General features: G+C 50.1%; 3 protein-coding genes across 8 annotated transcripts; 2 read left to right on the forward strand and 1 right to left on the reverse strand.

Moving 5' to 3' along the window:
• The first annotated feature begins 757 nt into the window (after positions 1-757).
• Positions 758-13,012, forward strand: LRRC59 (leucine rich repeat containing 59). 2 transcript variants are annotated; one of them, XM_067714827.1, is made up of 7 exons: positions 758-1,033; positions 3,338-3,397; positions 3,719-3,877; positions 4,109-4,213; positions 7,282-7,354; positions 9,428-9,601; positions 11,039-13,012. In XM_067714827.1, exons 1-7 carry the CDS (start codon positions 773-775, stop codon positions 11,284-11,286), a joined length of 1,080 nt encoding a protein of 359 aa, XP_067570928.1. In that variant the 5' UTR covers positions 758-772; the 3' UTR covers positions 11,287-13,012. The 2 variants fall into 2 exon arrangements, with proteins under 2 accessions (XP_067570928.1, XP_067570929.1); XM_067714828.1 differs by lacking the exon at positions 758-1,033 and adding an exon at positions 1,040-1,305.
• Positions 12,760-19,271, reverse strand: EME1 (essential meiotic structure-specific endonuclease 1). 4 transcript variants are annotated; one of them, XM_067714824.1, is made up of 9 exons: positions 19,197-19,271; positions 17,323-18,134; positions 17,112-17,239; positions 15,592-15,681; positions 15,379-15,500; positions 15,049-15,175; positions 14,698-14,813; positions 13,725-13,914; positions 12,760-13,478 (listed from the first exon to the last, which is right to left on the reverse strand). In XM_067714824.1, exons 2-9 carry the CDS (start codon positions 18,107-18,109, stop codon positions 13,302-13,304), a joined length of 1,737 nt encoding a protein of 578 aa, XP_067570925.1. In that variant the 5' UTR covers positions 18,110-18,134; positions 19,197-19,271; the 3' UTR covers positions 12,760-13,301. The 4 variants fall into 4 exon arrangements, with proteins under 4 accessions (XP_067570925.1, XP_067570927.1, XP_067570924.1 ...); XM_067714826.1 differs by having other exon boundaries at positions 12,760-13,429; positions 19,170-19,233; XM_067714823.1 differs by having other exon boundaries at positions 19,170-19,233.
• On the forward strand, positions 19,238-24,213 carry MRPL27 (mitochondrial ribosomal protein L27). Of its 2 annotated transcripts, none has more exons than XM_067714830.1 (4): positions 19,238-19,340; positions 21,420-21,551; positions 21,955-22,022; positions 23,774-24,213. In XM_067714830.1, exons 1-4 carry the CDS (start codon positions 19,301-19,303, stop codon positions 23,978-23,980), a joined length of 447 nt encoding a protein of 148 aa, XP_067570931.1. In that variant the 5' UTR covers positions 19,238-19,300; the 3' UTR covers positions 23,981-24,213. The 2 variants fall into 2 exon arrangements, with proteins under 2 accessions (XP_067570931.1, XP_067570930.1); XM_067714829.1 differs by having other exon boundaries at positions 19,284-19,418.
• Positions 24,214-25,420: the final 1,207 nt, after the last annotated feature.

Raw genomic sequence — 25,420 nt, forward strand, 5'->3', positions numbered from 1 at the left:
CCTGCATCAGATTCTGGGGATACAAAAACGAAATCTCTGCCATCACAACGTAGAATGGAGGAAAGAGACATAAAGGTAAGTATAGCACAAGGTGGATTATAAGTGATAGCTAGTATTTATTGGGTACTTACTAAGTGCCAGACACTGCTGTAAGCTCTTCATGTGTTTTACTCCTTCCATCCTCCCCAGACTCTATCAGCCAGGTACCATTGTTATGCGTGTTTCTCCTGTACCCATAGATGAAGCATGGTGATTGCTTAAGGATTCATAAACCTCAGGGAAGTTTTCCTGAAGGACTAGTAATTAGCTAGGCAGAGAAGGTGAGTGGAGAAGGCAGGGCCATTTCAGGAGAGGGAAAGGTTTGGAGGCCACCTACTGGAAGCCTCCACAGCATCCCAGGCAGGGGCTGGTCAGGAGGCTGCAGGAGCACGCAGGGCTCAGTGTAGAAAAGAGAGTGGTCCATATCCTACAGGTAGTTATTTGAAGGGTTTTAAGCAGAGGAGAGACTTGGCTAGATTTTTAGAAAGATCATCTGAGCAGCTGGGTGGAGGTGGATGGAAGGGAGAGAGACTCAGAATAGTAATCCAAGCTCAAGCTGATGGTCGCCCGGACCAGGGCTTGGGGCAGTGAGGAGGAGATGAGAGAGAGAGGCAAAGTTTTCCGGATCATGATGGTTTGGGGATTGTTAGAGGACAGAGAGCAATTTTGAAGGACACCCAGTTTCGGCTGCTAATCCAGGGGGATGGGGGAGATCTGATGAGGTCAGTTTTGGATGGAGCCCAGGTCTTCTGGCCCCCAGTCTTTTCGCCTCCTGGCGCTGCCAGCGACGACTGCCCGCGGGCGTGCTCTCCCAGCACCAGGGAACACAGCTGCTCGGCTGGCGACTGAACTCGGAGCCGGAACCTCACGCTCCCGGCGGTGGCGGGCGACAGAGGGCGCTCCCGCACACGCTCAGGCCGCTCTGGCCCAGCCCGTCTCAGTGGCCGCGGAAGGTGACGTGGACACGGAAGTGGTCGTCGTCGTGGCTGCACCGGTGGGAACGGGGCGCAGGGCTCAGAGGGCGGCTGGCGGGCGGACGGGCGGCGGCGGTCTCGCACCTGCGGGGGCCGGGGACGCAGGCTTTGTAGGTTGGGTGCGACGAGCGTCTTCTTAGCCCTTCTCTTGCCCGTCGGAGCCGGGACTCGTTCAGCCGGCGTCACCATGACCAAGGCCGGTAGCAAGGGCGGGAACCTCCGCGACAAGCTGGACGGCCACGAGCTGGATCTGAGCCTCAGCGACCTGAATGAGGTCCCGGTCAAGGAGTTGGTCAGTACAGTCCCGCGAGGCCCAGGCGCCCACCCGCGACTGGCGCTGGCCCCTGCGTTGGTCGCCTTCTTTCGCATGCCTCAGTCTCCATGGCTTAAAATGAGGTGGGGGGAGTGGGACTAACTCCCCGGGGGAGGCCGCGTCCGGCCCCAGTTTTCTTCCTGGGATGTACACGTGTCACTTTGGCACAGTTCCAGAAGATGGGAAGGAGCTGCTTGTCTGGCTATGGGCTTTTTACGGGTCAGGAGTGAATCTCCCCCCCCCCCCCCATTTCAGGGGCTTTCGCAGCGCTCAGCTCCTTGCCCGACCCAAAGTAGGAGCCCTCAGAGCGCGATTGCTGGATGTATTCGGAGAATGAATGAACAGATGAATGAATGACTTGGTGCAAGTAGGCCTCCGGTTAGACCTGGGTGTGGCCCAGACCTGGCTTTTCTTGGAAGCCAGAAATCCCAGCTGGCTGCCCCAGCCCTGAGGCATGCTTCCTTGAAGAATGTGACATCTCACTGCTTGGTTGGCAAAGTCTCTTCCCAACTCTGAAACTGGTGGGAATCCGCACCATCGTGGCCCACCCCTCCACCCGCCTACTCCCGTACCCCCAACCGGGGAAACAAGCCTGAGGCCCCAGGGACGTTACAAGACTAGTTTGTTGCCAAAGTGGAGTTAGATGGTACATCCCTGCTTTGCCCACCTGGTTCCCCACCCGCATCCCCCACAGTAGCCTCCCTTTGGATGACCTGCACTTTCCTCACTGCCTTTAACGAATTATATTTGCGTTTGGCACTTGGCCCAGTCTTCTCTCTGCCTTGGCTGTGTAGTATGGAGGTTAGAATGGGATTCCCAGTTCATATATCAGCTTCATTGCTTACTAGCTGAGTGCCCTTGGCAAGCTTAGTTATCCTTTAAGCCTAGATTTCCTCATGTATAAAATGGTGATAATTATTCCCGTCGCATAGGGTTGTTGGGAGGATTAAATAAGACTGTAATGTAAAATACTTGGCAGGTAGCAAATGTTGATGCATGTAACTATTACCACGGTGTACTTCCCACTGTGATATCTCAGACTTCTTTAGGTGGTCAAACTTCATGCTTGGGACTTTGACATTTGGAAAGTCCACGTTGGCCCAGTGTCCTTAACTGATATTTGCCTTCTTCCCCGCCCCATGTTTCAGCACGGCCCTAGAACTGCTGTCCGAAACCTTTCACTCCAGGCCTCCGGTTGGGGCAGCATTGCCCCTGGGAGAACGGAAGGGTCAGTTTTGCTGAGCCTCTCCATCCCAAACCCCATGGGAAAACGGAGCTGGGTTGTGAGGGCCTTGATTTCACTCTGCATTCACTCACTTACTCATTCATTCAGGTACGAATCAGCCAACGGGTATATTGAGTGCCTGGCAGACCCTGAACTGGAGAATATGGAAATCACAGAGCTATATTAGACACAGTCCCTGCCCTGAAACCTAATAAGGAGCAGTGCTAGAGAGAATCTTAAAAGTGCTGTGGAGAATTTCTGAGAATCTGGTCTTTTTTCCTTGGATGTTCCCCAGCCACATCCCTACTGTGCATTCTTCTCTAGGTCGTGGGTGACTGGCTCATTTTTCCTTTCGTGTCTCCAGGAACATTATACTTCAGTGCTATTTTTTGTTTTTAAAGGCCTTTTTTTTTTCCTTTGTTGAAAAAAATTTTTTTAACATCTTTATTGGAGTATAATTGCTTTACAATGGTGTGTTAGTTTCTGCTTTATAACAAAGTGAATCAGCTATACGTATACATATATCCCCAAATCTCCTCCCTCTTGCATCTCCCTGCCATCCTCCCTATCCCACCCCTCTAGGTGGTCACAAAGCACCGAGCTGATCTCCCTGTGCTATGCAGCTGCTTCCCACTAGCTAGCTATTTTACATTTGGTAGTGCATATATGTCCATGTTAAAGGCCTTTTCTAATCATGGGAACTTTTGTGGAAAATGCTTCATTAGCAGATGTCACTGAATTGTTCCATGTGTTGATCTGACATTTTGTTCTCATTCCCTTTCCTAGGCTGCCCTCCCAAAGGCCACCATACTGGATCTGTCCTGCAATAAACTGACTGCTCTACCGGTAAGACTGGCAAGCAAGCATGATTCCTTCTAGAGCCCTGCTGCTTCTCCTTCCTGTCTGGGGGAGTTGTGTCATAAGGCATAATTTCAGGATAGGCCTGCAGGCAGGCTACCACTAAAAAGGGCTAAGCCCTTCTGCACACACGGCTCACGGCTCACCACCAGGAGCTATGCCTGCCATCTCCATTTTCATTCGAGCTGGAGCAGCTAGTAAAAGGTAGAGTCAGGATTTGCGCATAGGTGCCTCTGACTTGGGGCCTCCTGGACTGTTACATCACAGTGTGTGAGCCCAAGGCCAAGGTGTTCTCTCTTTGGGTCCTAGTCGGATTTCTGTGGCCTCACACACCTGGTGAAGCTGGACCTGAGTAAGAACAAACTGCGGCAGCTGCCAGCAGACTTTGGCCGCCTGGTCAACCTCCAGCACCTGGACCTCCTCAACAACAGGCTGGTCACCCTGCCTGTCAGCTTTGCTCAGCTCAAGGTAACAATTCATGACCCAATGTTTCATGGCCAGGTGTGGCAGAGGCCTCGGGGACTGAGGGAGTGTGGCTGTGAGAGAGGCCGAGAGGAATACCACCTTGTTGTCACAGCCTCAGACGGCTTTCCCTGCGGCCGGAACAGAGAAGGGCTTTCTTTCTGCTCGTTTTGTTCCACTTTGAGGGGCTCTTTATGTGAACTCGGGCTTACCAGGCTCTCTGCCCCATCTGTTTAGAGTCTGAAGTGGCTGGACCTGAAGGATAACCCCCTGGATCCTGTCCTGGCCAAGGTGGCAGGGGATTGCTTGGATGAGAAGCAGTGTAAGCAGTGTGCCAACAAGGTAAGCACGAGGCTCCCCAGCGGCTCCTTCATACGTTCCCCTGGGATTTGCCTCTGTCGCCTCTTGTTTTCCCCTCCCAGGGCACCCATAGCTATGTCTTTTTTTTTTTTTTTTAAAGAAGATGTTGGGGGTACGAGTTTATTAATTAATTAATTTAGTTTTGCTGTGTTGGGTCTTCGTTTCTGTGCGTGGGCTTTCTCTAGTTGTGGCAAGCGAGGGCCACTCTTCATCGCAGTGCGCAGGCCCCTCACTATCGTGGCCTCTCTTGTTGCGGAGCACAGGCTCCAGACGCGCAGGCTCAGTAGTTGTGGCTCACGGGCCTAGTTGCTCCGTGGCATGTGGGATCCTCCCAGACCACGGCTTGAACCCATGTCCCCTGCATTAGCAGGCAGATTCTCAACCACTGCGCCACCAGGGAAGCCCCAAATAGCTGTGTCTTTTAAAGCACGAAGGTCTCTGAAAACGTCTACTCTGAACCTGTCAGGCAAAGGCACCTTTGTTTCTCTCTTTACAAGCAGTAGAACAATACTGTCTTCTGCTCTACTGCAGTACTTCTGTTCCTAGAAATCAGGACCTTGCATGATCCAACACTGCACTGTTGACAGTTGTTTATATGGAGCAAGAGGGTTAGGCACTGTAGCCTTTCTGAGTCACAGTTATTGAATTTTGATAATAAAGGTGTTGTTAGTATTTGTAAGTTTATACCTGTAAACAGACACATCCTGGGCACATCTGGCATTTGACTTCAGTTGAGTCATCTGACAGGAGGAAGGAACTAACTGGCAGCCTGGAAGGCAAATACTGCCAATAACCTTGAAGGTGCTTTCCATTGTTTCTTAAGAACAGCACTGTACGCATCTCTCAAAAACTCTAGCTACAGTCATTTCTTCCCTCCAGCTTTAGAACAGATTGCTGCTGCTTCAGCTGAGCACCAGATGACTGACTTGGCTATGTTTAGGGGGCGTTGTGAACACAAAAGAGTTAACTTTAAATGCTAGATTAATGTAAGCGAAATGTGTGAATCTCGGGAGTAATGGCCTTTCTTTTCTTATCGTTAGCTCAGGGCTTCTTAGATAGTCTCATCATCTGTGTCACCCACTGTTACAAGAAACCAAGCACAGCATCAGTGCATCCAAGAAGCCAAGGCCACAGTTTGCCCTCAGCTGGGAACAGTACAAGTGATCAGTGAATCCTGTTCTGAAAACTCGCTGCTTTAAGAATGTTGTCTCTTCTGAAGACTAACAATAGCTGCCATGGCCTGCTCTTCCTCTGCTGTGCATGCTTTGCATGTCTCATCTCATAGCCCTCATGAACCTGGGAAGCAGGCGCTACTTCTGTGTCTCTGACCCGAGAAGCCCTCAGTATGCAGCACCTTTCACTGATCCATTTATTCATTCAACTAATACTACATTAAACCAAAGTTGCTGACATTCCAGTTTTTGACCTACAAAAATAACTTTTGTTGAGTGTAAAGGTCTTTAGTATTCACAGATATTTTCCAGACAAAGCTCCGGGGAGCACGGTGCGTTGGGGACGTGGTGAGAAGCCATGCTCCGGCTCTGCTGCCCTCCTGCGCACACCTTTAGGCACGTACAGGAGTGGCGTGGGCCGGTCAGAAGGAGGTCACTTGTCGCCAGGAGTTAGTTTAGGTCTCGTCAGTTCTGACCTCGTGGGTGCATAGTAACTAATCAGCTTGGCACATAGAAAAGCACCTTTTAAAAATAATTGGTTAGTTCAGCAGTAATCACCAGGTGCCTACTACCTGCTGTGGACGGGGATAGGTAGACAAAAGCGACCCTCCAGGGGCTCTAGAAGAGCCTCTCCCGTTTCGGACTGGGCTGTGTTGTCAGGTAACTAACTCCTGACGTATTGTAGCCAAGCTAAAAGGGGCGGCTCTTAAACGTCCAGGTTCTTTATTTAGCCAGTTTTTACCCCCTAAAGCCAACTGAATGGTTGGTGCTTATATAGAATTCAGAGTTCAGGGTGAGACAGGGACTCTGAACTTGGGCCCCCTCTCCACATCATGCTTGACCTTCCTCCAGATCCTGCAGCCCCTTGTTGAGCGGCCATTTTTTAGTAAGCTTGACCCTGGAGAGGTGCCAGCTGGCGCAGGTCCTGGCTTACTCGGGACAGGGTTCCTTGTGGCTTTAAGCCAGGCTCTTGGAGGGAGTGGCTTTTGCAGACCTGCTCCTGTGTCCCTCTTATGATAGATGTGGGCATGTCTGAAGTTTCCATGAAGTAAAATAATTACATTTGAATACATGTCTGTCCTGCAGGTTGTCTAGTGCAGTAGCGAAACAGAAAATTAAGACAATTTGCTGTGTTCATTTAGAATACTTGAGCTTTTCTTCTCTTATTAATGCAGTCAAGCAACAGTGTTCATTGAGCTCATAAAATGCCTTTCTCTTACAGCTCTCCTGCCTCTGTGCACTATACGTAAGAGGGACAAGCTCTGGCCTAGGAACTCAGCAGACGTACACGCTCAGCTGTGCTACTTTCTAGCCATGTGACATCAGAGCCTGGGTTTTCTTCCTTATTTTTACAATGGGCATCCGGTCAGTTGCTCATCACACCTGTATTGAGTGCTATAACTAGCTAAATGCTGTGCTCACCTGCAGAGCTAAGGACAGTAGTCCCTAACCCTTAGGGAGCTTACAGTCTAGGATTGAGATGGATAAGAAAACTCCCACGAGTGGGAGGAGGGGAGCCTGAGGCAGCCAAAAGAGGTCAGGAAAGTGTCTTAGAGGAAGTGCTGTCCCTGTTTAACACAAAAGTTGCTGGGAGAATTACATGAAGCGATTGTAGATGGCAGGACTCTCTAGATTCCAGTTGGCACTGTGTTTCACAGACTTCTTTCCTGACCGCTTTAGTGAACTGGGCTTATATGGCTCTTCTCTGGCTAAGGTTGGTGCAGTGAGGACACAGGATAAGGTTAACTTCATTAGCTCTGCACAGCTTCCAGGGCCTCTGGTGATCAGGGCTCCTGAAAAGAACAGTCTCTTTTTTGAGACTCCCCACAGTGAAGACAACTGCGTTGAGTAGTTCAGCACCCTCCTCTCCCTTTGCAGGTGTTACAGCACATGAAGGCTGTGCAGGTGGATCAGGAGCGAGAGAGGCAGCGGCGGCTGGAAATAGACCGAGGTAGGTGGCCACCCGCCTCATGCTTGAGGAGCTAGGATCCAGGATAGGAGCCGTGCAGAGCAGTGGGGAACAGCGTGGTGGTAGATGGCAGCATCTCTCCAGTCCTGGCTTCTCCACTGAGCCCCACAGTCATAGTCAACTGCTTATCTTTCTGTCTGCTTGGAGGGTTAATAAGTATCTCAAATTAAACATGCCTAACCAGATCCCCTTCAGCACCTTCTGGTGTCCCCCCATAATGGAAAATCACTATCCCTTTAGTTATTCAAGCCTGAAATTGGGAAGATGTCCGTGATTGCTTTCTTCAGTTACTCTGTTACTATGTCTAGTCTATCAGCAGTGGCAACTCCAGTGCCACCACCGCAGTCAAGCCTCCAGCCGGTGGACTGCCACAGTACCTCCTAGCACCATGTCCTGGCTCCATACTTGTGCCTTCTCCACACAGCAGCCAGGGAGATCTTTTCAAAACACAAATCACTTCTGCCGCTATTTGCTTAAAACCCTCTCATGGCTTCCAACTGAACTTAGAATGAAATTCAAACTCAGTAACATGGCCAACAAGGCCCGCCATGACCCAGGCCTGCTTGCTTCTCCGGCCTCGTTCCACACACCAGGGAGAGAGTGCAGTTACCGTCAGCCACACGATCCTCTGTTGTTGCTTGAACACACCAAGAACTGTCTCATCTTAAGGGCTTTGTTGGTTTCCTTTTCCCTCAGGTCTTTACGTGGCTGCCTACTGGCTGCCTGCTGGCTTCATGTGGTCCTCATCTGTTGCCCTAGGTTAACCTTAACCTTTTCAGAACCACTCAAACGAGAAGAGCCAACCCACCTGCCACTCTCTGTCACATCCTCAGTTATTTCCTTTATGGCACATATCACTGTCTTTTTCCCATTTGTTCACTTGTTTATTGTTTGTCTCCTTCTGTAGAAAGCAGATGACTTAGGCACTAGAGCTTGACTTTTCTTCACTGCTGTATCCGAGCACTTGGAACAAGGCCCGGCACACAGTAGGTGCTCTGTTGACGAGCCGGCTGACTTCTGAGCCCGCTTGCTGGAGGACTCCTGTGGTTAGAGGGACACGTGTAGTACTGATTACAGGCGGCCCCTGAGATTGGAACCCCTGAGTTGTGACCATTCCCTGTACACGCATGGCCGCTGTGCTGCCCATGTTTACTGTGACCACTGCTGCTTTCGCCTCTGGATGGCACATGTTCTCTCGAGGCTGGGCAGAGTGTGTTCTTGGCATTCTTGGTGCTCAGCTGGAACTTGGAGCTTGTTTGTATGTGGAAAAGCAGTGGAAAGCTACAGTGATAAGAATAGTACTATTGAGCTCCATGATAGTTCAAATAGGCTTTTGAGCCCTAAAAGGACATTTAACCACCATTTGTGGCATTCTGGCTTTGGAAAAATGTGCTTCAGTCTTCCAAATAATTTGGGAATGCATTTTTAGAAACCAGTAATTTGTAAGGTGGGTGCTGTATGTAAACATTGAGCTGTGGAATAAATCGGAATGTTACATAGACTCCTGAGTTGAAGTCTAGGGTACCCTCTGACAAACTAGTAGTCTTGTTTTTTCAGGAAAACATTTCCATCTTCTCTAACCTTGAACCTGAGCGCTCCCTTTTTCTTCCTGCCCTCCCCATGCCACATTCCTTTCCGAAGCTTGGGAAGATGGGACTCCCATAGAATCAACGCCTCCCTTGTTTCCTCTCCTCATAGTTGAGTTGTGCAAGGCTGTCAGCGGCTGTGTCTTCTGAATTAGTACCTGATTCTAAAGGAGCATCACACTCGTCACCCATGCCCTTCTTATGCCCCCCACCCTTGTTACATCACCCTAATCTCTGCTGCTTGTGGCTAGGAATCCCTGAATAAGAATCCACTGAGCAAACCCTGAGAGCAGCTTATTGTATTTTAGGGAGGGCTTACTTCCCAGAGAGCAGAAAGACAGCTGTTGCCTTTTAATGTATCTTATGTGATCCACAGCATAAGGGAAGGGAGCCTGAATCCATAATCACTTGAGAAAGCACACTGGAGGTTTGTGGGAGAGAAGCCACTTTTGGGTATACTTTCTCATAGAGGCCGAGAAGAAGTGGGAGGCCAAGCAGCGAGCTAAGGAGGCTCAGGAGCGGGAACTGCGGAAGCGGGAGAAGGCGGAAGAGAAGGAGCGCCGGAGGAAAGAGTATGACGCCCTCAAAGCAGCCAAGCGGGAGCAGGAGAAGAAGCCTAAGAAGGAAGCAAATCAGGCCCCGAGTAGGTTTTTCTCTCAGTTGCAGGGTTCCAGGAGGGGTGTGGTGGGGACATGGCTTAGGTTTCCAGGCATGGCTGAGTGAGTGAGCGAGCGAGCGAACAAGCTTGCAGACCTCGTCAGGTACAGCATACTCTAAGGCCTGGGAGTAACTCAGAGGGTCCACTTACGGGGAATGGGGACCCTCCTACTGCCCCGAATGGTTTGTTTCCCCAGTGTCACATGCTTATGTGCAGGTATTTGGGTCAGATGTAGCTTAGAACGTTTCCAGAACAGGGAGTTGCACTTTTTGTAAGGGTTAGATTCTAAAATCACCCAGAAAGGTGAAGATTGCATATGGTCACATTACTCTTAAAAGTCCCTGACGTCATCCAGGAAGTGGACTGAGCTTTTGAGTGTGTGCTGCCGTCTCAGTGGTGCCAGCACTGCCTGTGATTTTCTTTCCCAGTTGGACCCGATCACTCTGTGTGGTGAACACCAGGGGAATCACTTGGCCTGCATTCGTGGAGCCATGTCGTATATAAAACACGTTAGTGTTTTGCCTGAATATGTCCCGTTGGATTTGTGTAGCAATGTGACTCGATGTATAAGGGAGGACCGTATATCCTCTGGGCCAGAAGGGACACCTGAGGGAGAGGAACCCGAGCAGGGAAGCTCTGTGGGGAGGGAGGACTGCAGGGCCTGTCCCTGCTTGCCCCCGCTAGCCTTGAGCAAGTCGCCCAACCTCACCACCTTTCTGTTGCCTTGTGTAAATGAGGATCATACCTCCTTACAGATTAGTGATGGGATTAAGTGAGAAAAACCTATGACAGGATCATGTAGTTCTTGGAATGTGGGTGTTCAGTCAGGTTTTTAAAAAATTTGCCTAAAAATCTCAAAACCATTTTTTCTTCAATAATTATATTCACTGCAGACAATTTCTTTATATATATCAGAAAATGGCAATCACCTGTAATCCCCTGTTCCCAGCATTAATCACTGTTACCAATATGGTATACTTTCTTGCAGGCTTTCTTCTTATAATAAAAACATTAACAATATTCATAACTTTTGAACCCGTTTCCCCGAATGGGCAGCACTCTACCCACGCTTGATGCCTCCTGATGGGCCCCTCCCCTTGGTCCTAAGGGGCCCGGGTCATCAGCATGTTATGGAGAACTTAGGACCCTGGGGACTGTGTGCTAAGTGAAACATCCAGAATGAGATCCGGTTTTGAATCTACTCCCTGAGATCCAAGGGAGAAAGAGTTCATGTTTCAGTCTCTGCATAGCAAAGTTTTTAAGAGCTCAGATGGTCTAGAAAACGTGTTCTCCTCAGGGCTGGGGGAGTTTTCATCAGAGCAGAGGGGTGTAAGTGGACGTGCACGGAGACTAACATCGACTGCAGAGTGTGCGTCCTTAAACTGACTGGACTTTTTGCCTTCTGTGACTTTGTCCCTCCAGAATCTAAGTCCGGCTCTCGGCCCCGGAAGCCAGCACCCCGGAAACACACTCGCTCCTGGGCTGTGCTGAGGCTGCTGCTGCTGCTGCTGCTGCTGTGTGTGGCTGGCGGGCTGGTCGCCTGTCGGGTGACGGAGCTGCAGCAGCAGCCCCTCTGCACCAGCGTGAACACCATCTACGACAGCGCGCTCCGGGGCCTGCGCAGCCACGACATCCTCCGGTGGGTCCTGCAGACCGATTCTCAGCAGTGAGCTTGTCCTCCACACCTGCTGCCTCCCAGCCTTGGAGCTTGGATTCCTATGGAATTGGGTTCTGTTGGACACACCTCTTTTTAGTGTCAGACCTACCTGCCATCATCACATGGCTGCCGTTTGGTACTTGAGACCTCCTCTTTGTAAGACTTCTTTGTTCCTTAGTCAGGGTTCCCTGGTGGAATAAGGAGAAATAGGAGGTGGGGCCAGTTACCTGCATGCTTAAAAGAATAGGCTTGGGGTGGGGAGAGGACAAAACATAGCCTTTTTTAGTTGTTATACAAAGCTGTATAAAGGCAAGACTCATTTCTACTAAAGGTCAGCTGTCACTACATTTATACTTTTGTGTGTCACAAACCCTTTCTTTCATTCCTCCCTGGGGAGCCAGGGCAGATCAGGAGGCAGTGTGTTATTGGGGACTAGGGGAACACCATACTCAGCAAATCTAGTCTAAATTGGGGGGGAGGGGCATACCTATTTTTTAAGGACCTCAGACATTCAGATATTTTAACAGTCATACAAAATCTCAGGCTGTGACAGGACTTCCAGACCATCCAGTCCAATGTAACACTTGTAGACAGGGAAACTGAGGCCTTCCATGACTTGCCTATGGTCTCCTAGCTGGTTTGAGGCAGAACTGGATTCCCACCCTGGTATCCTTTCTTCCCATCATTTTGCCTCCTTTATCGTGTACTGAGAGAACAAAACTTAACACCAGAATTGTCTCTTGGCTGGAGTATAGAATCTTTCACGGGAAACAGATTCATGACCCACAGATAGAAATCTCATAGCCATGAGGGTCCTGGGCAGCTCTTGTAGAGTCCTGCGGCACTTTATGTGGCTTCTATAAAATGGGCATGGTCCAGGCTCCTGGCGTCAATTTGAGAGCATTAATTCCCTGATTGCCAATAAACAAGAAGGTGGACCCTTGCAAAGCCACATTGTCTGTGACAGCTCTCTTACATAATCGGTGTGACTAAATACCTCATAGGCAACCTGAAAACTAAAGCTTCATAAGAGACTGAGGTTTAGAATTGATTCTAGATATAACTACACAATGAAGGGAAATAAGTAGCATCATGGAGTTTAAAAGTGGTACACTAACGACTTGCATGAATAAGGGCAGAACTGTCCATTCTCTTGTCTGCCAGACTCAGCATTTCTTGCTCTGTGGCCTCCTTTGCCTCCTTTCACAACAGTTGGATGAAGGGATCAGAAATGGCCGTCACGGTGCTCATTCACAGAAGACTCCCGATTCCCCAGGGAGAGCAAGAACCTGTCATGTCCAGAGACAGAGTGGGGTCCGTCTTTTCGGCACTAGTGGCCCATGGATAAGACTGACACTTGTGACCGTCCTGACAGTGGAAGAAAAGACTTGTTCTTTTCTCCCTCAGGGAGAGCTCTGCTGCGTAGGCCCACACCTTACCCAGAATCACTACACATTCCTTTAGTCTTCCTCCAAGCTCCAGAGCCATTGGTACAAATGCTTTATTGAAACTAAACACATAGTACATAAAATGAGATTAAGAGAATACAGAAGTCAGCATAGTGATCAGACCTCCCCCGTTCCTTGGCTGCCTGAGGCAGCTTCCGTGCACGGGAGGAAGGCGGGAGCACGTCCAGCCTTGTCAAGCAGCCCGCCGAGGGCAGTTCACTTGTGACCTCAAGATTTGACGCTGAGGTTCTTTTGAATTTTTACAGTTATTAAATACGTGTCTGAGTGGTCTGTCTCTGTTCCTTTGTATTTTGAGGGCTGGCTGGGGCAGGGGTTGGGGTGGTTTGTACGTGGCAGTTGACTTGCTGGGAGAGGAAGGCAAATGTGAGCATCTCAGCCTCTGCCCCAAGCTGACAGGTAGGGACACTATAGCAAACAGCGACGCCCAGGAAAGCCTGTTGTGGGCAGGACCCAGGCTGTGCTGCAGGAGATGCTTCTGATCCCTGCACTGTAGTCATGCTCTGAGGTCGGGGGGCTGGGGTGGAAATCAGCTTTTCATCCCTGTCCCTGAGGGCTGGCATCAGTCTGCACTGTCTAAAGAGAGATCTGGCTGCAAAGCTGTCATCTGAAGGTAGATACGCCTGGAGAGCTCTGGTCCAAGACGGCGGGAGGTGGCTGTCACACCTTCCCCACGGCGCACCTGTATGTCTGCAAGCAAATTCTGGCGTTCTTGCTCAGAAAAACACCGCTTATAAGCCTGAAAGTGGTAAATGACCTGTTAATACCATACCACCCACGGTCATTCCTCATCTGTGAATAAGGGACGGGAAGCTTGGGTTGGGGGATGAGAACCGTCCTCCCTCCCTGGTCAGTGTTGACTCTGATCTCAGACCCGCACTGTTGACTTACAAGGCATTCCTGGGCCCTCACCAGTGCTGTCCATGGAAACTGGGAGCCCACTAAGGCCACAGTGCACTGGGCAGTGACCCCTGGAACAGCATACCTGGATCAGGAGCTGTGGGGAGGGGTAGGTGTCCACAACGGCACTGGCCATTTCCAGGCTGACTCGGTTCAGCTGCTGAATCTGTCTCCTCCAGACCACTGCAAGCCCCCTGCCAGAGCGGTCCACCTTTGCCCCTCCAGCCCAGTCACTCTCCGGGCAGAAGGAGAAACTAGCTTGATCTCGGAGCTTCCTGCAAACAGCACAGTTGAGCTGCAAGTCGCATGTTACTGTGCTGCACCTGTCCCCTTACCTAGGAACTTAAAAACCCTCCACTGACATGGGAAGAGGTGGGAATGATGTTCTACCTGGCCAATTTGAATGCTCATTCTGTCCCCTAGCAGTGCTAGTTGCCGATTCCCGTAAAAATGACATCTATTCATCAAAAAAGAAGTTACCGGGAAAGTACGAGGCTCTTGCTTGCATTGAGATTGGGGTATCTTGATCGGGGAGGCAGTGTGCATGAAGGTTAGCGCAGAGCACTGGGTATCAGGCAATTTGGAGTCTAGCTTTGGTTCTTCTGATTTGCTAGGAACTTTGACAAGTCGGTCTCTTTAGGCCTCAGTTCCCTCAGGTATAAAATGAGGGACTCGGATTGGATTGTCTCTGAGGAATCACTGATTTTAAATTCTGACTATGAACAGCCCTTGAGCTAAGTAGGCTAAAAAATTGTTTTACAAGGGCTTGTTTCATTGTGACCTGACCTGCAATGACTTCTGGTAAGTTGGCCCACTGATAACCCAGTACCAACCTGCAGAACACAAACTTACACATAAGCTACAGGAGAACATTTTAAAGGGACTGAGCTTGGGGGCTCTTTCCAAGAATTCCCAGGGTTAGGTCAACTCCTTCTGCCTCAAACTTGAGTGACAACAGGCTAGCAGCAGAGTTCAGGGGAAGGGACATCATCTTTGGGTACCAGAACCACTGTAAAAGACAAGGCCAAGCAACCGAGCCAGGACCTGGGGGCACTCACTTGAAGGGCGCCTCAGCCACAGCCTTTGTGAACGCGCACGCCAAGTCGGCCAGCTCCTTCCAGCTCTGCACGATTCGAGCCTGGGCTTCTGTGTGTAGCTGCAGATCTACCAATGCCTAGAAACCCCAAAGCACATGGACTGGAAGGGTACGCAGAGGGTAGTTTGAAACGGTTCTCCTCTCACCGTTCACGGAAGCTGCACCCCAGCCCCTTGGCTCCCCGTTTGGCCCCTTCTCTCCTACTCAGTGCCGAGGTAGAAAGTAGTGTCCAGGGCATTTTACTCTTTATCATGGTGAATCGGGTTAGATGAGAGTGGGCAGCCACGATGCCTCAGGCAACAGAAGTTCTTACCTCTTCCATGTCTACCCTGGTCACCACAGCCGCTGTGCTGGCCTCTGGTTGTCTCTGCTTCTCCTTCTCCTTGGCCTGTTCTCCATTTGCCACCCCCCGTTTCCTTCTCCTTGGAGGATTCGGAGCCCTGGAGCAGGGAAGGAAATCAAAGAGCGGCAGCTCCAGGCCGAGCTCGGGCAGAAGAGGTGTGAGAAGACCGGACCAGAGAGTCCCACAGGGCTAGGAGGGATGCTATTTTGCAGAGGGACCCAGATCTGGGATGAATAAATTCACCCCCATCGGCCTAAGAGCTGCCCCTTTTAATGCTAAGTCTCGAGGACAAATCCAAACCTGAAGCATTTCTCCGGATCCACAATCACCAGTGACAGAGCTTTCCCAGCTGTCCTTGCTGTGATGTCAGTTACAAAGCTCCGAAGCGTTTCCTTCCCTTCCTTGGTGCTGCCCAGACTCCCCTGCGTGAAGGGGCAGAAATGCATGCGTGCCTGCTCCCTGCAGTCAGCCCTCCGCCCCAGCCTCAGCGCCTACCCCTCTGGCTGTGCCCACCTGCTTGAAGTTGTAGATCATGGACACAAACGCCTCTGCCAGGAGCAGCACCAGAACCATCGGCTCCTCCACCCAGTCCTCCTCTCCATCCTGTCAAAGGGCGTGGAACCCGGCAGAGGGAGGCAGGTCAGCAGGTGCTTAGCACCTGCGAGAGAGATCCAGGCCTTCTGGGTGAATGACTTCATCCCCATCAGCCTAGTCCACTTTTTTTTTTTTTTTTTTTTTTAATTGCGGTACGCGGGCCTCTCACTGTTGTGGCCTCTCCCATTGCGGAGCACAGGCTCCGGACGCGCAGGCTCAGCGGCCATGGCTCACGGGCCCAGCAGCTCCGCGGCATGTGGGATCTTCCCGGACAGGGGCACGAACCCGTGTCCCCCGCATCGGCAGGCGGACTCTCAACCACTGCGCCACCAGGGAAGCCCAGCCTAGTCCACTTTGCATTATCATTTTTCTTCTGGAATGAAGTCATGGTGGCAAGAAATAGTAACCCATAATCCCGTCCTTCCCAGTCCTCAACTGTTCAGCCTCAGTGCACGGCACCTCTGAGGCAGTGAGTAAGAAAGGAGCATTAGTGAGTTGAAACGGACTGAGAAGTAACTGCCAATATTTCTCTGCATTCTGAATAGGGAAATGGAGTGAAGGAAACTCTTCCAAAGGATTTGGAACAAATAAGTAACTTGGGCTTTGAGGGTAGATGCTAAGCTGAGTGGCCCTTACACATAGGTTTTGTGTGACAAAGATAAGAATCACCAAGGAAACTTCAGTCTGTGAGAGCACCTCTTCGTCGCCATACTAGGGCATAATCAAACACAGCCAGGGCCGCGTCACGGTCCACAATCCTACAGCAGTACAGTATTACAGAGTAGCCGTGAGCAGGGCTTGTGCGGAGTTTTCTGATTAGGTCCCTATAAGCAAAAGCCAAGACCCATAATATTGCAAAGCACAGGTGGGAGGAGCTCTGGGTTCTAGTCCCTCCCATCCCCCCCCAGCCACTACTCAGCTGTGATCCTTAACAAGGCTTTCAACTTCTCAGGGCCTCAGTTTCCCCACCTGTGATGTGGGGATAAGAATTTCTTCCTTCTAGGATGACTGCGACAGAAACGGGCGATTCCCCCCCACCCCCCAAGGGGCGTTTGGCAATATCTGGAGACATTTTCAATTGTCACAAGTGGACAGGTACTGTTGGCAGCTACCAGGTAGATGCTAAACATCCTACAAGGCACAGGACAGCCCAGCACGACAGGGAATTAACCAATCCAAAATGGCAGCCGTACCCGAGGTGGAGAAACCAAGTTAAAGCCGTTATCGTCCTGAGGTACGGCGCTGTCCCTTGTAGTTTCCTTGCACCCTGCCCACACCTTGGGAAACAGCCCCTTTACTAAATCCTCCTCAAGTTATACTCAGCTGAGTGTGCTACCTGCTTTCCTGCTGGAGCCCTGACTGATAATACATCCTTCAGAGTAAAAGCGTATTTATCCTGTAACTCTATGGAGGAGAGACAGCAGCCAGAAAACCCCTACCTCAGTGGACCCAGCCCTTCTCCTCCACGTGATGCTGCAAGGCACGGCCGGCGCCTCAATCACACAGCAGCACTCCATGGACTGGAGTGCTCCGAGGAGCTGGCCCCCACCTTCCATCTGTAAGAGCACTGCAACAGATGGGAAAGGGGCTGTCAGTGGGGCCCAGAAAGCAGTTCACCCAGCATCAGGTAAAGAAAGATGCCTGCAGGACCTGGATCCAGCAGCACAACGATATGCTTCAAGCATTCCTCTGGCCTCTGAGCTTTCAGCCTGTTAACCAGGGCTGCCTTCTTCTTCCTTTCCTCTTGCCTCTGGGTGCTTTCCTTCTGGCCTGCTTGCCCCCGCTGCTGGCGTCCCTGTGAGCCTCTCCTCTGGACCTTCTGATGATGCTTGGTTCTCTTCTGAGGTGGGGGTACCTCAGCATTTGTTTTAGTTACTGTCACGCTGTTGCTCTGGACAGAGCAGGTAGTTGGGTAGGCTGGCGGCTGATGGCTTGGACTGTCTACCACAGGGTCCTTGTTACTCGACACACACCTCTCTGAGGTGTCACAGAGAGGAATATCATGGATCTTTGTGAAGGGCTGGTTTTGCCAGTCACGTGATGCTCCTTCATTATTTTGATGATCTAAAACCCTTTTAACTGGGGAGCTGGAGTCCTCAGGGCTCAGCTGCTTGTGGGTCAAAAACTTACAAGTAAGTCTCTCAGCCAGGGGAGCAAATTCTTCCTCATCCTCACTTCCACTGCTTAGCACCCTGACTGGCTCTGTTCGTGTGACAGTTTCAGCTGTCTCTGGAACAGGTGGTGGATCTCTCAATTTTGGTGATGGAGGACAGGAGGCCTCAGAATCTGAGATGTCAACCACTACAATCTTCTCCTCCTTCTGAGGCTGCCTCCTCTTTGTTGAAGACGGTTCCTTCTTCAGAAAGGCAAATGTTGGCAACTCCTCAGACTCACTCTCACTGGAATCCAGTGAGAGTGATGACTTCTCTACAGCCATCAATATGTGCTATCAGATTAATTCCCTAAAAAGAAAAGAGAGATGAGACATAGACTGTAGCACTGAATTCAGTCCACTTGATGTGTTCTATGGCCAAGCTTTAAGGAAATAAATGATACGCAGAGAAAGAGGATATGGTCCCAACACGGTCAATCTGGAACTCAACAGCTATGTCTGTAGTCTAACAGGAAACCTTCTCAAATCCTTTCTAGGTCAAGGTGAGGTTTAAACAAAGAGGAGGTTACTATTAAAAAATGTTAATGAGGTACGAACAAGACTCAACACAACCTCTTTGCTGACCTCTGCATGTAAAATGGAGATACCAAGAGTCACGCTTTTTTAGCTGAGTATGTGAATTTTGTGACTGCCTTCTTAGCAAAATATTTTCAAGGTTCATTTATGTTGTAGCATGTGTCAGTACTTCATTGCTTTTTATGATTGAATAACACCTCACCGTATAGATATGCCACATTTTGTTTGTCCATTCATCATCTGGTGGACATTCTGTTTGACTCCATTTTTGGCCATTTTGAATGAATAATGCTGCCATCAACATTCATGTCCTAGTTTTTGTGGGGATGTTTTCAATTCTCTTGCAGACAGATCTAGGATTGCCAATTGCTGGGTCGTGCACAAGAGTCATTCTTTGAACAGATATTCACTAACACTGTAGGCGTGACCCGAGATGAGCCAGGTAACCTCTCTGGGTCTCTCTTTTTTAGTAAACTAGGGATAATAACATTACCTACTTTACAAGATTGTAAGTAGTTTAAAAAAAAAGAAAAAGCATGCATCTACAGAGCTTAGTAGAGTATCTGGCACGCAGGAAGCGCTCAGTAAAGTAAGCTGAACGACTAGGGAGACCTCAGCCCTGTCCCCGCACGGGCCTCGGTAGATTCTGGCAAAATGCGGGGGTCGGACAAGCGGGCCCATGCTGCGCGGGCTCCAAGCCTCTCCCGCCGACAGCAGGGCGGGCGGCTCGCCCACGCACCGCGGCAGAAGCGCCGGACGCCCCGGCCACCGAGCCTCTGCAGAGCTGAGCTCAGGAAGTAAGCCCTACCCGGTTCGCCCGCCCGGCAGCACTCACCAGCAACTTCTCGCGTCACTCTTTCATCCGCCACGCATGACCCGGAAATAGATCTCCGGTAGCGGAAGCAGATTTCTCAGACCGGAAGCGAGTGTAAGGCCAACATGGCGTTAGCTGTGCTGTCGCAGAGGACGCGGACAGCTGGTAAACGGCCGCCGTGGCGGTCGCCGGGCGAGGGGTGGAGGCGGAGTGGAGACCTTGCAGGGATCTGGGGGCTTGGAGGTCGTTCCCCACGGATGACCTTGGGGGCGGGAGGGGACTGGGGGGAGTGTGCGGGGCCCACGAGGTTTGAGGGGCGGTAGTCACTGGTCGTGTGACAGCTAGGGCGCGGAGCACGTGACCTTTCCCTGCCAGGCGTGCAAATACAGCTTCCCTAGGGGTGGGTGACGGTTCTCCGCTTCCCCTGTCTCGGTTTGTTTGGGTCCCATTATCTACAAAAATGGGTTACTGCTTTTGGCACATAGGCGCGCAAAAAGTTAATCTGTTCATTCAGCAGATTGAGGGCTTTGTGCCAGACACTGTGGTAGGTGTTGAGGATCTCAGCAGAGAAGATGAAGACATAGTCTCTACCCGCAGGACGGTTACTTCTAATAGATAAGCACGTAAATAAAATAGTTGTGAATTGTTGCAACTACTGTGACAGAAAGGGAAAAATATGTCTGTGTCTTTTTTTTAGGTTGGGTGGTCAGGGAAGCCCTCTGAGGAGGTAACATGTAAGTTAAGACCTAAAGGATGACCGAGGCCTGGCTTTGTAAGAGAGTGAGGGGCAAGAGGATGACTCGACCCAATTTTCCATTTTGAGAAGCAAACTATTGCTCTTATGTGAATTTAAAGGGAGTAGGAGTGGAAATGAGGAAACCAGACGGGAAGCAGTAACAGTGGCCCTGAGGAGAGATGATTTAGTCAGGGTGTTAGTGTCAGTGAACTTGGAGGGAAATGGGTGGATTTGAAATACGTTTTGGAAATAGGATCCACAGAGCTTGCTGGTGAACTGGATATGTGAGATCAGCAAAGGGAAGGAATCTGCAGTGACTCTTTGATTTCTGCCTGAGCAGCTGTGTAAGCGGTAGCATCATTTACTTTGAGGAGGATGGGGAATAGGGGGAAGGGCAAAGATTCGTGAGTGAGGTAAGTTAGGTAAAGCAAAGTCCAGTTCCTGAAATTGAGTGAATAAATGAATAGGTGTTTAAAGGTAGGTAGATCCTGGTGCTGGTCATTTCACATGTTGTCTCTGTAAGTCCTCATCTCTGGTCCTTTGCCGCAGCTAGTCTCTGTTCTCATTAAAACTTCAGAAACCTAGGTTTTAGGAACTCTGAACCTGTAGACTCCAGGACCCACAAGCCTTCTGTAAAGACTCTGGCATGACCTTGATTAACCATAGCTGTATCTGGAGGCCTGAATGCTGGGACTGCCATTCCTGGGCTTGTCATATAGCACAGGGCTTCCATCCTGGTCATTATGAATTTTAGTTCACTTTCCCTTTTAAAATAAATACCATTGAGCACTTTGGAATGAGTCTGGAGAGGTCAGATTAACAAGGGCAGGGTGTCAGTCTTCTTGGTTGGACCTGTGCTTGATGGACTTGCCAAACAGAGAAAGGGCCCAGCCTTCTGAAATGGACAGGAGCCTGCGGGAGTCACCCTCACAAAGGCTGCCCTTTTTGTTTACAAGTGTCTGATGTGCAGTGGATGGGTGATGGCTAAGAAAGTGGTGGGTGAGGTCAAAGCAGGAGCCTCTCTCTGGGTGTCCTGTTGCTGGGCTCTGTGGTCTGGCCCCTCCACAGTGCGTTGAGCCTTGAGGGCATAATGGTGAGTGAGGCAGAAACAGGCAGCTCTGTGGTGTCCTCTTGCTGTCCTGTTTCTGTGGTTTTGTTTCTCTTCAATAGGACTGGATGTGTCAGGACCAAGGGCACATGGTGTTTATTTTTTTTCCAATAATATTTTACTCCCTCCCCTCAACTCTAGGCCACACACAGACAGCTCATGTAGTGCTTGCTTACACCATGGACAATACAAGAATGACTTATCCCCTGTCGTGGGGGAAAGCCAAGGACCTCAGACACTCCCCGAAAACCCACAAAGTCAAGTTCTGCTCACACATCTTCCTCACCTCCCCTGACACTGCCCCCTGCCACCTCTCAGCTTAGCAAATGACCCATTGAGGCAGAGAGAGAGTCTGATGGGGAGCCGCTCTGTTTGAACAACATTTCTGTTCTCTCTGCAGTTACCGCCCTGCTGAGCCCCCCTCAGGCTACAGCTCTTGCCGTCAGATATGCATCCAAAAAGACAGGCGGCAGCTCTAAGAACCTCGGTGGAAAGTCACCAGGCAAACGCTTTGGCATCAAGAAAATGGAGGGTAAGGGTGTGACCTGGCTTCCACTTTCCACTTAGCACCCTACCCTGCTGTCCTGGCGTTCCTTTGAAGAGCGGGCAAAGCACACAAGTGCCCTGTCCTGTACTCTCCATTTTGCTCACCAGAACATTTAGTTCCAAATTAAAGAAACAGAGGCGGGGTGGAGGGGCTGAGGAAGAGCAGATAGGTGGGAACCTTGGCCATGCGACTGGAGAGGAGGCTGCCGGGTGGGAGACAGGGGCTCCTTGTGTCAGACTGGGAGTTGGTCTTATCCAGGGGCAGGCTTAGAAGTTGGTATGTAGCATTTGGGCCAGGAAGGCGAGGGCTGCCATGGTTTCTTAGCAGTTCGCTGTGTTGCCTCATCGTGGGGGCCCAAAGGTAGCACACATGTGGACTTCTCTTCTAGGTCACTATGTTCATGCTGGCAACATCCTTGCGACTCAGCGCCACTTCCGCTGGCACCCAGGTGCCCATGTGAGTTGCTCTTTCCCCCCGCCCCCCATTTTTTCTTCACCTCTCCATGCTCCTGAGCATAGTAATTGTAACAGTTGCAATTGTTGGGTGCTTACCAAATGCCAAGTGTCATGCTGATTCCTGGGCCTGCATTATCGTTTCATCCTTACCCCATCGCTAGGGTAGATAGGTGTCATCTCTGTTTTACAGGTAGGATGCCAGGAACTTAGAAGAAGCGGGGCCTGTGTAGTGACAGAGCTAGGATTTGAACCAGGTCTGCTTGACTCCCAAATCACTTTTTCGCTTTGGTAATAGCATTAGCTTGGTTCTCTGGGGTCTCCTTTCTAACCCCCAGTTCTTGGAAGAGGATATTTCTAGTGATTTAAGATATTTTTTTAATCTTGGGAAACTAATTTCAATTTATTCATTTTTTATTTTTAAGAATTTCTCCTTTGATTAAAGTTATTATTAGATGGCTGAAAGATAACTTGAATTTAATAAAATAGAATTCAGTTTGTGGGCCAGAAATTAGGTCCATACCAGGCAGGGATTTCAGTTTCAGCAAGTTGGTATTACTTGCTGAGGTAGGAAAGTTCTTTAACACAGATCTGTACTATATTCTTTACATTATTTAAAATATTAGTTTAGTTTCCTCTGTAATCAATTTCCTTCTGCCTTCTTACCTCTTTTTTGGCAATTTTAGTAGGCACAGAAAGACTGATAATAACCTATAATTATTTCAAAAATGCTAATTTGTATGTGAATTGATTGTATGTGTAGTAGCTTTATTTTTTTTAGAACTCGAGACATGCAGTATGTGGCTGTGTTAATTCTTCAGACTTAATAAAATAATGACAACAATAATAAAAACTAATATGTTGTGACCTGGGCAGTATTCTAAGCTCTTTCTGATTATTAACTCATTTAATCCTCAAGATGACCCTCTGAAATAGTTAATATTTATCTCCATTTTGCAGATGAAAAAAGTGAGATACAGTGAAGTAAATTAACTTGCCCAGATCACACAATAGTACGTAGTAGTGCTGGGATTTGAACCAGTCTGTTCGTTTAGTCAGAGAGATATTGAATAATACTGGGTAAAAATTGCCACACCTGCAATCTCAAGTTCTAAAAGAAAAAAGCTATGACATGTATAGTTAAAAAAAAAGAAAAGAAATATGTAATACACAGTTTATTTCATCTCCTTGCTCATATTTCTCACCTGAACATCAGGGTTAGCGATAGTACCGACTTCACAAGGTGAGAATCAAGTGAGTTAATGTATATAATAGGGCTTGGAACAGTGCTTACACACAGTAAGCGTGACATAAGTATTAGCTGATATCATTTTGTTTAATTAGTCTATGCATTATCCATATAGCGTTGAGCCTAAACTTTACAGATCACCATATAGATGAAAATGTATATCAGACTAGTGCTGTGTTAAGCCTCAGTGAAGCAAACTCCCAGGAGCAGTGATTAGAGACATTTTCCCGGGCCTGGTTTGGGCATCTATCCAGCGTGGCTTCTGGCCAGCTGCACAGATATGGGTCCAGGTATCAGCCCTGAGTAACCACCAGGATTGGCTGTTGGAGTTTTCTTTTCCCGCCTTTGTGATGGAGTAATTACCAAGCAGTGGGAAAGGGAACCTGAGGTGGAGCTTTCTGAATCCTCCCCTTTGGCCCCAGGGCCTGAATCTTTGTGAAGAGTCTATCCTAGAACCCTGGGATGGACCCCCTGACTGTCTAGCTGACCAGGTCTGTGTGTTGCAGGTGGGGCTGGGGAAGAAGAAGTACCTGTATGCTCTGGAGGAGGGGATAGTCCGCTACACTAAGGAGGTCTACGTGCCCAGTCCCAGCAACTCGGAGGCTGTGGATCTGGTCACCAGGCTGCCCGAGGGGGCTGTGCTCTACAAGACTTTTGTCCACGTGGTTCCTGCCAAGCCTGAGGGCACCTTCAAACTGGTAGCTATGCTTTGACCTCCTGGTTGAGGCCTTTGGACAGAGACTGGAGCCCAGGTGACAGGAGAGGGTGGTACCAGACGTCATCAAGGGTTGGAGTGACGACAGGTCTCTCCAGGAAGAAGTCTGCTTGGTGGTGACTGCAGGAGACTGTGAAGTGACTGGCTGGGAAGCCCTTTGGGAGGCCTGACCTGGGGCCAAAAATAAAGTTAGCCGGAGTCGTGAGTCTCTGCTGTTTGGGGACAAACCTGGATGGAGTGGCTTCCTGATCTGTTACCCATGTTCTCAAGTGCACACAAGGGGGGGCCTCAAAGCAGGAAAGAGGCCTGTTGGTGCGGAAGTGAGAAGAGGGGACTTCATTTTGAGGAGGGGATCCCTTTAGCACCATCCCCCGAAGGGTGAGGAAGAGGAGTGCTTGTGCTTGAGGGTCTTCCTGCGCCTTCCCCTCCTGGATCCCACAGAAGTCGCTGGGGAAGAGTGGGCGGGGGGCGACCAAGGGGCCAACAGAGGAAGCCAGTGTGGTCATGTTCCTCTCCTGGAGCCACATTCAGAGGGAGCTGGGGCGGCAGCCCCAGAAATGGCCACATGGCAGAGCCCTTCCTGCCTCTGTGGGTCCAGAGCGGAGAGGCCCCATCTGGCCTGGAATACCAGGGTCCTTCCAGTGATGAGGCAGAATGGGTGACAGATGGGCTTCTTCCTGTTATCCAGAGAGACACCTAGCTCTCATTCTTTCCTGATTCTTAGTTTATCTCAAACTGTAAACTGCAGCAAAGAATCTGGCTTTAGGAGTACTCAGTCTGGGCCTAGAGTGGGCTGGGGGCAGGCCTTCATTGTCAACCCAAGACCTTTAGAAGCTTGGCTTCGAGTGCAAGGGCGAGGAAGGAAGTCTCAGCAGGGGTGGACAGACGTCCTGGCTGTTGGAGGCAGGCGATGCTGGCTGCAGCCCCAGAGAGGGCTTGCAGAGTTAGTGCCTTCCTCCCAAGCACTCTTCTTTGTCCTGAAGGCAGGAGCTCCAGGGGTTGAGGGCAGAGAAGTCTAATTCTGGAGGTCTGCCTTGAATTTGTCACCTTGATTCTCAGGGCGTGACCCCAGATTTCCCACCTCCTGCAAAGTGGCCCAGGGTTTGTTGAGGTTCACTTTAGCTTCCTTCCCGTAGGGTCTTGTACCAAGGCCCAGCTCGGGGAGATTGTTGGAAGCGTCTCCATAGGCTCAGCGCTGTCCCTGCCAGTCCCCGCCAGTCCCCTGGAGAAGTGGGAAGGGGCAAGATGGAAGAGCGTGTTCCCTCCTATAGTGTTTCCCTGAAGGCAGGTGGCTGCTTCCTGGGGTGGGTGAGCAGAGCCATGGTTGGGTGGTAGTGCAGGCAGTGACCTTAGGGCCTCCTCATAGCTGGATGGCAGCTGGGGGAGGTAGAGCAAAGACATTACCCATTCACCCCCATGGAAGCTCTTCTGCCCAGCC

This window comes from Pseudorca crassidens, chromosome 19, assembly GCF_039906515.1.
Source record: "Pseudorca crassidens isolate mPseCra1 chromosome 19, mPseCra1.hap1, whole genome shotgun sequence".
Taxonomy (NCBI): domain Eukaryota; kingdom Metazoa; phylum Chordata; class Mammalia; order Artiodactyla; family Delphinidae; genus Pseudorca; species Pseudorca crassidens.

Excerpts from the sequence above, each read along its gene's own strand:
- MRPL27 (XM_067714829.1), top strand. The coding sequence starts at position 19,301 with ATGGCGTTAGCTGTGCTGTCGCAGAGGACGCGGACAGCTGGTAAACGG. Across the intron at positions 19,419-21,419 it reads AGGGATCTGGGGGCTTGGAG|TTACCGCCCTGCTGAGCCCC; the intron begins GTCGTTCCCCAC and ends TTCTCTCTGCAG. Across the intron at positions 22,023-23,773 it reads GCTGGCACCCAGGTGCCCAT|GTGGGGCTGGGGAAGAAGAA; the intron begins GTGAGTTGCTCT and ends TGTGTGTTGCAG.
- LRRC59 (XM_067714827.1), top strand. The coding sequence starts at position 773 with ATGGAGCCCAGGTCTTCTGGCCCCCAGTCTTTTCGCCTCCTGGCGCTG. Across the intron at positions 1,034-3,337 it reads TCGTCGTCGTGGCTGCACCG|GCTGCCCTCCCAAAGGCCAC; the intron begins GTGGGAACGGGG and ends TCCCTTTCCTAG. Across the intron at positions 9,602-11,038 it reads GGAAGCAAATCAGGCCCCGA|AATCTAAGTCCGGCTCTCGG; the intron begins GTAGGTTTTTCT and ends TTGTCCCTCCAG.
- EME1 (XM_067714824.1), bottom strand. The coding sequence starts at position 18,109 with ATGGCTGTAGAGAAGTCATCACTCTCACTGGATTCCAGTGAGAGTGAG. Across the intron at positions 15,501-15,591 it reads TGATCTACAACTTCAAGCAG|GGGAGTCTGGGCAGCACCAA; the intron begins GTGGGCACAGCC and ends CCCTTCACGCAG. Across the intron at positions 13,479-13,724 it reads CCCCACAGCTCCTGATCCAG|GCTTATAAGCGGTGTTTTTC; the intron begins GTATGCTGTTCC and ends TACCACTTTCAG.